General features: G+C 49.3%; 1 protein-coding gene and 1 long non-coding RNA gene across 9 annotated transcripts in view; both read right to left on the bottom strand.

The window, feature by feature from the left end:
- The window catches only part of ZNF44 (zinc finger protein 44), a 66,342-nt gene that overhangs the window by 52,463 nt on the left and 1,735 nt on the right, over nt 1-12,144 (bottom strand). For 2 of the 8 annotated variants that reach the window (XM_007995380.3, XM_007995379.3), the window contains exon 1: nt 2,661-3,076. The exons of 2 other annotated variants lie outside the window; for them this stretch is intronic. Coding sequence is in view for 2 of the 6 variants with exons in the window: in XM_037992301.2 (XP_037848229.1) it covers nt 2,661-2,663 (3 nt within the window). In the remaining 4 variants the exon portion in view is untranslated. Of the gene's footprint in view, nt 1-1,210; nt 1,229-2,660; nt 3,108-12,144 lie in introns of those variants that run through there. 4 more of the 8 variants (XM_037992301.2, XM_007995377.3, XM_037992298.2 and 1 more) reach the window with 4 other exon arrangements.
- LOC140711904 (uncharacterized) lies at nt 4,240-11,614 on the bottom strand. The gene is made up of 2 exons (XR_012093247.1): nt 7,261-11,614; nt 4,240-6,701 (listed from the first exon to the last, which is right to left on the bottom strand). It is a non-coding gene; the product is annotated as an uncharacterized lncRNA (long non-coding RNA).

Below are 12,144 nucleotides of genomic sequence, written 5' to 3'. Positions count from 1 at the left end.
CCAGCTATTCGGGAGGCTGAGGAAGAACTGCTTGAACCCACGAGGCAGAGGTTGCAGTGAACCGAGATCGTGCCATTGCACTCCAGCCTGGGCAACATAGTGAAACTCTATCTCAAAGAAAAAAAAAAAGAAAGAAAGAAAAGAAAAAAAGTTTTTAGAAAATGGAATAGGGCCTGGGTTCAGTGGCTCATGCCTGTAATCCTAGCACTTTGGGAGGCCAAGGCAGGAGATCACTTGAGCCCAGGACTTCAAGACCAGCCTGGCAACAGGAGGAAACCCCATCACTACAAAAGACACAAAAATTAGTAGGGCATGGTGGCGTACTCCCAGCTACTCCAGAGGCTGAGCCCAGGCAGTCTAGGCTGCCTAAGCTGCAGTGAGCCATGATGGTACCACTACACTCTGTCGCCCAGGCGACAGAGTGAGACTCCGTCTCAAAAAAAAAAAAAAAAAAAAAAAATTAAATTTGAAATAATTGAACAAATCTTTTCAGGTTAACTAACCCAGGATGGGGCAGAACTGACTGGACAAGTCTGACTCAACTGTCAGGTCAGGTCGTTCTATCACCTGGCACATCCCCCAGCCTCAAGGTGCTCACTGAAGTGCTCAGCAACCACATTCCTAGTAGACACTGCCTTATGTCTTTTTCAGGCTCTTGTGAAACCTCATTGGGTGGGTTTTCCAATTTTTAGATACAGTTTTCTAGTTTCACAGTCAGAGAGAGTCCAGAAGGCAGAAATCATTTGTCTTGTCCCCTGAATAACACTATCCAATTTGCCATGTGTCACCAAGGAATGGAAACTAGGCTTGGAGAAAAAAATGTCAATGTCCCAGGGGTTAGTTTTTTTTTTTTTTTTTTTTTTTGAAACGGAGTCTCGCTCTGTCGCCCAGGCTGGAGTGCAGTGGCCGGATCTCAGCTCACTGCAAGCTCCACCTCCCGGGTTTATGCCATTCTCCTGCCTCAGCCTCCCGAGTAGCTGGGACCACAGACGCCCGCCACCTCGCCCAGCTAGTTTTTTGTATTTTCGGTAGAAACAGGGTTTCACCATGTTGGCCAGGGTGGTCTTGAACTCCTGACGTCAGGTGATCCTCTCACCTCGGCCTCCCAAAGTGCTGGGATTATAGGCATAAGCCACCGCGCCCAGCCCGGGGGGTTAGCTTTTTACAGGAATGATATACCTGAAGATTCATCCCACCCCAGGGCATCCACCTGGTCCTTTGGGAGGCCCCACCCCAACACCTCAGACTGTCCTCTGGGAAGAGTGACCCAAGGGCTGATATCCACTAGGCCCTCCATGAGATTGGCAGCTTCCAGCATTTAGGGTAGCCCCAGAAAGTTTCATAACACAGGGCCTGGAAAGATACAGGGTGGGCTGAGGTCACATCACCCTGTAAAGGACATTCTGATAAAGCATCTGTGCCTAGGGGAGATAAAAGAGGCACAAAGGTTTGTTTTTTTGTTTGTTTTTTGTTTTTTTTACAACAGAGTGTCAGGTGGTTATTCTCTTCTTCCTTACATGTTAAATGTTAAGGAACAAAATAAATCCTTTTAAAAAGAGCCACATATTGCTATCTGAAAACAAACGACAAAATTCTGTGTCTATTTGAAATATCATCTTGGGACAAAGGGTTCATAATGTTACTGGGAATTGAGGAGTGAAGTTAGCATATAGAAGGCTCTGGAAACCAAAAAATTTACGTTAACCCCAAGAGGAGTTAGGATGAAGGGACAGGTCTCTGAGACCCTGATGCTCATATCTTTGAAAGGCTCGGAGGGGAAATGGTAGCCCTTGGAAAGAAAGAAGGGTCTGAAGACCACAGAGACCACAGCAGGAACTGTGTTTGTGTCTGGTTTGTGCCTAGCGACCCTCCCGTCTTCACCAAGCAGCCTCCTCACCGGGCTCACAGGAACTGCGAGCCAGGCTGGAGGCGAGATTGCAGTTAGATATTAAACAGGTGCCCCCAGCCCCGCTGCCTCACGGGGCCGCCTCCCTGAGAGTCAGGTCACAGCAGAAGCTGACCGCCGGTTTCCCCACTGTGCCTGGGGATAAGACCTCTGAGAGTTGCTCAAGAGTCGTCTAAGTCCTTTCTCAGATCTTGAATGCCTTGCTGGCGCCAAGCAGGCTGAAGACCCCACAAGGGAGCCCACTCAGCAGGAGAATACGGTTTCTTCACCTCCAGTTCCAGGACTCACCCCTCACTTCTCCACCAACCAGCGACCCCACATCCCAACCAACCCCGTCCAGGCCCCTAAACACCCCATCCCCAAACCTCTCACGGAGGCGGATCTAGGGTGTCCTCTCCTATTAAACTGTTTCTGCTGCAGCCCTCGGCGTCCGGGTGCAATGACACGGGCCGCGAGCCTATGCCGGTTCCGCCGCACAATATGGGGAGACGCGGGGCTGTGGGCGTGGAGCTGCCCAGAGAGGGGGGCCGGGGCCGCAGTCGCCGCTCAGGGACGGGACAGGACGCCCGGGGTCCCGGCTGCCGGCCCAGCCCCACCCTGCGTCCAAAGGAACCGAGGACCGAGGTGCACATGGGGGCTCGGGTCCCAGACCCCAAAGATGCTGTGGGGAGGCCCGGGTCCCGCCACAGCCGGTTCCGACTGGTTCTGACCAGTCCTTCGCCCTGCCTCAGGACGCCGGGCCCCGCACACTCACCATTTCCCGGCTGTGCGGTGTCCCGGGTCCTCCCAACTCCTCCCGTAGCCAGGGTAGGTCCCAGCGCGACAGAAGCCACCACAGATGTCCCAGGGCGTCTCTCAGTGACAGAACATGGAACAGAGGTCACCAGGGTGAAGAGGCCACTATCTTCTAGAACGTCACACCCTCCTTTCCGCAGCGGCCCTGATTGACAGTTCTCAGGAACCTGCCCGCGACTCTGATTGGATAGTGCTCCAGGTCCCGCCTCCTGGGCACTGAGTGACAGAGGAAGCCATCTCACAGTGCTGAGTGCAGCCGGATGAACAGGTTCCAGACCCAGCCCCTAGCAGGGCGGGCTTCCTCCCTGCGCTGTGACCCGACCGGTCCCGGGGAACGTTTGCCTTAAAGCGGAATTTCCTATCTGTAGTCAGTGGGCCCTTTTTGCTTCTTCCTCCTGAACAATTGTGTGCAAGGAATCCCAGCCTCACTGTCCACCGGAGCCATCCCCTGGCCTCAGAGCAGGAGGGCAGCCGAGGCCACACAGGCCACACTGCAGCAGCGGGAGACCAGGGGATGGGGTCGGGGGGCTGATGTTCTCCAGGGACCAGGAATTTGGGATGAGGCTGTCGCCTGCAAGGTCAAGCCTTTCTCCCACTATGAGCGCTGGACGGGTTCTTTCTGCGCTCTACGCAAATAAATACCACGGTATTGCAGTTAAAAAAAAAAAAAAAAAAAAAAGTTTAATAAACACTAGGCCAGCTACGATACGTGGGAGACGGAGTTACTACTCAAATTATTCTCATCCAAGGTCCGTAGGTAGGGGTTTTTCAAGGGCAGTTTGGGGGAAAGGGTGGAGGTGGCTAGACTTGCTACTGACTGGTTGGAGTGGGGATGAAATCACTGGGGATGGAATCTGTCCTCTTGGCCGGGCACAGTGGCTCACCCCTGTAATCCCAATACTTTGGGAGGCCGAAGTGGGAGGATCACTTGAGGCCAGTAGTTCAAGACCAGCCTGGGCATAGAGTGAAACCCCATCTCTATACTATATTTAAGGGAGGAGACCACCCCTCATATTGTCTTATGCCCAATTTCTGCCTCCAAAGAAAGAAGAAATAAAAACCAAAAGGCAGAGGCCAGGCACGGTGGCTCACGCCTGTAATCCCAGCACTTTGGGAGGCTGAGGCGGGCGGATCACAAGGTCAGGAGATCAAGACCATCCTGGCTAACATGGTGAAACCCCGTCTCTACTAAAAATACAAAAAAAATTAGCTGGGCGTGGTGGCGGGCGCCTGTAGTCCCAGCATATTCCCATCAGGTGGATCAGCACCTGAAGATGAGGGAGAGACACTGAAGGATTTAACTCTGGGAGCTCAACTTGCCCTCCTGTACCCTGTGCACAGTGTAGAAACACTCTTTCCTTCAAGACTTTAAATGTTAATGACTTAAAAGCTCCAATCAGAAGCCGAAACATTAGGGAATGAATCTGAAAACATGAGAGTTTTCCCATATTTCTATGAAGCAAAAGTAGGAGACCTAAAACCACCATGAACTGGAAGCTGGAACTAATGGCTAAAAAAGAAAGGAGTCAAACATCAGGTGTCATTCGATGAAATAAAATCTTTATTCAATTTGCAAAATGGTAGTGTTTCCAGACAGGAAAAATGGGCATGTTTGGAAAATAAGGAAAAAAATGATATCTGATTATAACTAACGAATAAATGATACTCTTGCCTTCAAAAACACACACGGAGAGAGAGAAAGATATCCTATCACCTAGCACTTTGGGAGGCCAAGGCAGGCGGATCACAAGGTCAGGAGTTGGAGATCAGCCTGGCCAATATGGTGATCTCGGCTCATTGTAGCCTCCGCCTCCTGGGTTCAAGCAGTTCTTTTCTCAGCCTCCTGGGTAGCTGGGACTACAGGGACGTGCCACCACACCTGGCTAATTTTTTGTATTTTTAGTAGCAACGGGGTTTCACTGTGTTAGCAGACCTCCTGATCTGCCTGCTTTGGCCTCCCAAAGAGCTGGGATTACAGGGGTGAGCCACCGCGCCCAGCCTCCTCATCTTATTCAAACTTTCAGTGACCTTTGACATAGCTGACCACTCTCTTATCTTGAAATACCTGTTCCTGGAGGCTTCCAGGAAAGGACATCAACCTCTTTCTCCTCACGCCTTACTGACCCGCTCTCCCTCCTCCTGATAATTGGGTAGTGCCTTGGAATTGGGTAGTGCCTACTCTTCTTATGAGCCTTCCTCTTCTGCTTCACTTTGTCCCTCACCCTGAAACCAGGTGATGTCTTCTGTATCTAGGGCTTCACATAACCTTCTTATTCTGACATTTGTCTTTTTTTTTTTTTGACACAGAGTCTCGCTCTGTAACCAGGCTAGAGCGCAGTGGCGCGATTTCGGCTTACTACAACCTCTGCCTCCTGGGTTCAAATGATTCTCCTGCCTCAGCCTCCCAAGTAGTTGGGAATACAGGCATGCACTACCATGCCTAGCTAATTTTTGTATTTTTAGTAGAGACGGGGTTTCACCATGTGGCCAGGATGGTCTCGATCTCTTGACCTCATGATCCACCCACCTCAGCCTCCCAAGGTGCTGGGATTACAGGCGTGAGCCACCATACCCGGCCTACTTTTCAAAGTTCCATTCAGACCTTTCTTCCAAGCTTTAGACTCCGAGGTCTAATGGCCTACTCAACACCTTCATTCATCTCAAACATATTATGGCCAAACAGAAAACATAACCCTTCACTTCCCCTCCAATCATCTCCCCTGAGCCTTCCTCCTCCGCGTAAGAGGCAGCACCCAGAGGCTGTGGACAATAGGACTCACTCTTGACTCTCCTCTCACCTTCACTCCATCAGCCGCTCTAGAGGAGCTACCTCTGCCTGTGTAGCTCCTAGTCAGGCTTCAGGATTCAATCTGAGCATCAGCCCCCAGAGAAACCTCCCCTAGGCTCTCAGACTAGTGTGGGAACCCCCTCTACCATCATATGCTCTTAGACCCACACACTCTACTGCACTGAAGAGTGTTGCAGTTGACCCTTTGTTTTTTGTTTTTTGGCTTTTTGGGTTTTTTTTTTTTCTTTCTTTTAGATAGAGTTTCACTCTTGTTGCCCAGGCTGGAGTGCAGTGGCTCGATCTTGGCTCACAGCAACCTCCGCCTCCTGGGTTCAAGCAATTCTCCTGCTTCAGCCTCCCAAGTAGCTAGGATTACAAGCATGTGCCACCATGCCTGGCTAATTTTGTATTTTTAGTAGAGATGGGGTTTCTTCATGTTGGTTAGGCTGGTCTCGAACTCCCGACCTCAGGTTATCTGCCCACCTCAGCCTCCCAAAGTGCTAGGATTACAGATGTGAGCCACTGTGCCCGGCCTATAGTTGACCCTTTATGTTTACATCCAGATACCACTAAGTAATGGGAATGGTGAGGCCTTTCCCTGTCCTCCCTCCCAACTACAAAAATAAAGTTTGTCTAAGTAGCTGGGTGTGGTGGCGCCCGCCTGTAGTCCCAGCTACTCGGGAGGCTAAGGCAGGATAATTGCTTGAACCTGGAAAGTGGAGGCTGCAGTGAGCCAAGATCGTGCCACTGCACTCCAGCCTGGCGATAGAACAAGAATCTGTCTCCAAAGAAAGAAATAAAGTTTGTCTTCACATCTACACTCTAGATATGCAAACTTCTGTCAACCTCCACTAACACCACCCAAGCCCAGGCCAGCAGAACCTCTCATCCAGCTACTACTATGGCTTTCAAACTGATGTCCTAATACCACTCTACCATCTATTCTCTGCCTAGGAGCCAGAGCAGACTTCTTTTTGTGAAATGGAGTTTTGCTCTTGTCTCCCAGGCTGGAGTGCAATGGCACAATCTCAGCTCACTGCAATCTCCGTCTCCTGGGTTCAAGCGATTCTCCTGCCTCAGCCTCCCCAGTAACTGGGGTTACAGGTGCACATCACCACGCCCAGCTCATTTTTTTGGTATTTTTATATTTTTTGTATTTTTAGTAGAGACGGGGTTTCACCATGTTGGCCAGGCTTGTCTCGAACTCCTGACCTCAGGTGATCCACCTGCCTTGGCCTCCCAAAGTGCTGGGATTACAGATGTGAGCCGGCCTAAACAGATTTCCTAATGAAAAACCAAACACCACTTCTCTGCTCAAAATCCAATCAAAGTCCTTAACATGGCCCACCAGGCCCCATGGGATCTGTTCCCTGTCTGCCTATCTAACCCCATCTATTATTACTTCAGCACTCTTAAGTTTTGTCCACTGACCAGCAGCATGGATGACACCTGGAAGTGAGTTAGAAATGCAGAGGATCAGGTCTTATGCATGAGCTGCTTTAAAATTGTACAAGTAAGGATCCTTTGAAAGATGACATTTTGGTATTTGTTGGGACTTTCCATTGATGGTATGGCAGGTACTGAATATCCCTGCCAAACTGAACGGTGTGGCCCATCTCTGTCTCACATGGCCTATAATGTCTTTTGGCCCTTTCAAAGGATCCTTACTTGCACAATTTTAAAACCAGGCTGGGGTGGTGGCTCATGTCTGTAATCCCAGCACCTTGGGAGGCTGACTCGGGTGGATCACCTGAGGTCAGGAGCTCCAGACCAGCCTGGCCAACGTGTTGAAATCCAATCTCTACTAAAAGTACAAAAATTAACTGGGCCTGGTGGCACATGCCTGTAGTCCCAGCTACTCAGGAGGCTGAGGCAGGAGAATCGCTTGAACCTGGGAGGTGGAGGTTGCAGTGAGCCAAGATCGCACCACTGCACAGCAGCCTGGGTGATAAAGAGAGACTCTGTCTCAAAAACAAAACAAAACAAAAAACCCATATGAAAACTAAACCTGGCAGGACGCGGTGGCTCACGCCTGTAATACAAGCACTTTGGGAGGCCAAGGCGGGCAGATCATGAGGTCAGGAGATGGAGACCATCCTGGCCAACAGGCCAAAACCCTGTCTCTGCTAAAAATACAAAAATTACCTGGGTGTGGTGGTGCACACCTGTAATCCCAGCTACTCAGGAAGCTGAGGCAGGAGAATTGCTTGAACCTGGGAGGTGGAGATTGCAGTGAGCCGAGATTGCGTCATTGCACTCCAGGCTGGCGACAAAGCAAGACTCCATCTCAAAAACAAACAAACCAACCAAAAAAAAACGTAGTTGCCGATTAGAAGTACACTTCAATCAGGCTGGGCGTCGTGGCTCACGCCTGTATTCCCAGCACTTTGGGGGGCTGAAGCTGGCAGATCACCTGAGGTCAGCAATTCAAGACAAGCCTAATTAACACGGAGAAACCCCGTCTCTACTAAAAATACAAAAATTAGCCAGGCCTGATGGCATATACCTGTAATCCCAGCACTTGGGAGGGGGTTAGGAGAATTGCTTGAACCCGAGAGGTGGAGGCTGCAGTGAGCAGAGATTGCACCAGCCTGGGCAACAAGAGCAAAACTCCATATTTCTCTCTCTCTCTCCCCCCCCATATATATGTATAGATATATACATACATGTATAGATGTGTGTATATATGTATATATACACACATATATATGTAAACATATATATACACATATATAAATAGAAGTACATTTCAATCAATGTAATGAACTAAAAGAATACAAAATAAAAGGAAAACTTTTATTAACTGATTTCACCAAAACTTTTATTACCTGTTCAACTCATGAACCTTTATGTAAGGAAAATTTAGAGAATTTTCTTACCTCAGTGTGCTTTTTTCCTGAAAGTAAGATATATGAATCCATAGTCTAGATCCATTTTAGGCATGGGGCACTAATAAAGACAATAAATAGAGTGATACATTTTATAAACTTTCTTTTCTGATTTAAATTTTCTGGCATATTTTTCATGATTTAATTTGAATCAGATTTTCCTAATTACTCACCTTTATAGCATTTCTAGCCAGTGGGGTTTGAGATGAGAAACCTTCAATCCATCAAAATTGTATATATAGCAATGGAAGAGACACTTAGGTCATTTTATCAGGAAACATTCACGCTTGTATGCAGATAGATGATGTACATGAAATGAGTCCCATTCCTCTGAAATGTTTATATATTTTTTGTTTGTTTGTTTGTTTGGAGATGGAGTTTCACTCTGTCACCCAGGCTGGAGTGCAGTGGTGCGATCTCAGCTCACTGCAAACTCCGCCTCCCAGGTTCACGCCATTCTCCTGCCTCAGCCTCCCAAATAGGTGGGACTACAGGCACCCGCCACCACACCTGGCTAATTTTTTGTGTTTTTAGTAGAGACGGGGTTTCACCGTGTTAGTCAGGATGGTCTTGATATTCTGACTTCCGCCCACCTCAGCCTCCCAAAGAGCTAGGATTACAGGCGTGAGCCATCGCGCCCAGCTGAAATGTTTATATATTTGTAAGATGTAATTTTAATTTAGTATTATATGGTATATGTTGGTTGTATATATAGTGTATGTTCACTCCATAAGCAGCAAATTGACTCCTTCCCAAGTTTTAATAGTTTTCTAATAGTTTAAATTATTTTCCTATAGTTTCCCAAGTAAACTAAATATCTCTAATCACTGTATTTGTTTCCTCCATCCTATTCTTCATATTATTTACTTATTTATTTGAGACAGAGTCTCGCTGTGTTGCCCAAGCTGGAGTGCAGTGGCGCCATCTCAGCTCACTGCAACCTCCGCCTCCCAAGTTCAAGTGATTCTCCTGCTTCAGCCTCCTGAGTAGCTGGGACTACAGACATGTGCCACCATACCCGGGTAATTTTTTGTATTTTTAGTAGAGACAGGGTCTCACCGTGTTAGCTAGGATGGTCTCGATCTCCTGACCTCGTGATCCACCTGCCTCGGCCTCCCAAAGTGCTGGGATTACAGGCGTGAGCCATGACGCCTGGCCCTTTTTTTCTTTTTTTTTTTTTGAGACAGGGTCTTGCTCTGTCACCCAGGCTGGAGTGCATTAGCCCAATCATAGCTCACTACAACCTCCTACTCCTGAGCTCAAGTGATCCTCCTACCTAAGTCTCCCAAATAGCTGGACTATAGGTGCATGCCATCATGGTCAGCTCATTTTCTTCTTTCTTTCTTTTTTTGGTAGGGCTGGTTCTTTCTATGTTGCCCAGGCTATTCTCCAACTACTGGCCTCAAACGATCTTCCCACCTTGACTTTCCAAAATGCTAGAAATACAGACGTGAGCCACTACACTGGTTTCTTCATTTTTTTTTTTTTTTTTTTTTTTGGCATTAAGTTACACAGACTACCATAATGATAAAATAATTGAAGGGAAATAGATTTTTTATTTTTATTTATCTATTTTTTTTGAGACAGGACCTTTCTCTATTACCCAGGCTGGAGTGCAGTGGCATGATCAGGGCTCACCGCAATCTCTGCCTCCTGGGCTCAAGTGTTCCTCCCACCTCAGCTTCCCAAGTAGCTGGGACTACAGGTGCATGCCAGAATGCCCAGCTAAATTTTGTTTTTATTATTTTTTCTTTTTTTAGAGACACGGTTTTGCCCTGTTGCCTAGGCTGGAATACCTGCTTTTACTTAGATAATTGTCCTCCTTTCAGTAGAAGCCTCTCATGCACCAGTTCCTCATCACACTGCTCTCCAAAACATACTTTAACAAAGAATTCTATATGTAGCAAAGCTCACATTCAAAATGAAAGGCAAAACAAAGGAGTTTCTAGGTTTAGAAATATACATATTGAGGCCGAGCATGGTGGTGCATGCCTGTAGTCCCAGCCCTACTCTGGAGGCTTAGGTAGAGACAGGGTTTCACCATGTTGACCAGGACGGTCTTGAGTTCTTGACCTCATGATCTGCCCGCCTTGGTCTCCCAGAGTACTGGGATTACAGGCGTGAGCCACCAAGCCTGGCCAGGGATTAGCTTTTTAGAAGAGGATACCAAAGGAATCCTTCCACCACAGGGCAACCAGCTGCTCCCTTGAGAGGCCCCACCCCCACATCTCAGGCTGTCCTCTGGGAGAGTGACCCAGGATCTGACATTCACTAGACCCTCCAAGAGACTTGGACTCTGGGCATCTTGGGACAGCCCTAGGCGGTTGTGAAACCCAGGACCAGGAAAAGATAGAGGGGTGGGCTGAAGTCATATCACCCTGCACCGTTTCTAAAGGGAAACCTCAACCCAAATACATTCTCAGAAGGTGTGTGTGCCTAGGGAGGATGAAGGAGAGACAGATTTTATTTCACCGAAGAGTGTCAGCAAATCTGCTCTCTTCACATGTGAAATGTCCATGAGCACAAACAACACTTTTAAAATGAGCCATTTATCGTTAACTGACTACAAAATGGTAAACTATTGCCTTTGTTTGAAATATTGCCAGGCGGTGGGGTGGGGTGGGGAACAAAGAGTTCATAATGTTGCTGTGAATTGAGGAGAGAAAATTAGCCTGGGGAAGGCTCTGGAAACCAAGGGGTTTGCTGTCAGCCCTAGGAGGATTTAGGATGAGGGGACAGGGGTGGATTTCAGACTCTGCTGCCCACATCTCTGGAAGACTCGGAAGGGAAATGGTCACCCTTGAAAAGAAAGAAGGGACTGAGGACCACAGAGACCACAGCTCCTCCCACACACAAACCCCATACAGGAGTCTGGATTCTGCCTGGTGACCCTCTGTCGTCACCGTGCAGCCTCCTCGCCGGGTTCACAGGAACTGCGAGCCAGGCTGGAGGCGAGATTGCAGTTAGATATTAACCAGGTGCCCTCAGCCCCGCTGCTTCACGGGCCGCCTCCCTGAGAGTCAGGTCACAGCAGACGCTGACCACCGGTTTCCTCATCGTGCCTGGGGATAAGATTTCTGAGAGCTGTTCAAGAGTCGCCTGAGTTCTTTCTCAGATCCTGAATTCCAGCGGAAAGGCTGGCGCCAACCAGGCTGAAGACCCCACGAGGGAGCCCACACAGCAGGAGAATACGTTTTCTTCACCTCCTGTCCCAGGAGTCACCCCTCACTTCCCCACCAACCAGCGACCCCACACCCCAGCCGCCCCTGTCCACACCCCCAAACACACCCCATCCCCAAACCTCTCAGGAGGGCAGATCTGGGGTGTCCTCCCCTCTCCCGCTATTAAACTGTTTCTGCTGCAGCCCTCGGCGTCTGGGTACAGTGCCTCGGGTCGCGGACCTGTGTGGGTTACAGCCACACAATCTGGGGCGACGCGGCGCTGCGGACGCGGAGCTGCTCAGGGAGGGCGCCGGGGCCGCGGTCGCCTCCTCGCAAGGAAGTGAGTAGGCGGACTCAGATCCGCAGACCCGGGAGTAGCCACGGGGAGACTTGGGTCTGCTGGGAGACTTGGGTCCCGTCACAGCCGGTTCCGGCCAGCCCCTCCCCCCGGCCTAGGGACGCTTGACCACGCACACTCATTTCCAGGCTTCCGCAGTGTCCCGAGCCCTCTCCGCCTCCCACAGCCAGGTCCCAGTGGGACACAGGCTGCTATATAACTAACGGGGCAGATCTCAGCTAGATCCGGGAACTGGAGTGCAGGGATGC

Source organism: Chlorocebus sabaeus, chromosome 6 (assembly GCF_047675955.1).
Source record: "Chlorocebus sabaeus isolate Y175 chromosome 6, mChlSab1.0.hap1, whole genome shotgun sequence".
NCBI lineage: Eukaryota > Metazoa > Chordata > Mammalia > Primates > Cercopithecidae > Chlorocebus > Chlorocebus sabaeus.
Note: the sequence above shows the minus strand (reverse complement) of the source record. Positions and strands in the feature narration are given on the sequence as shown.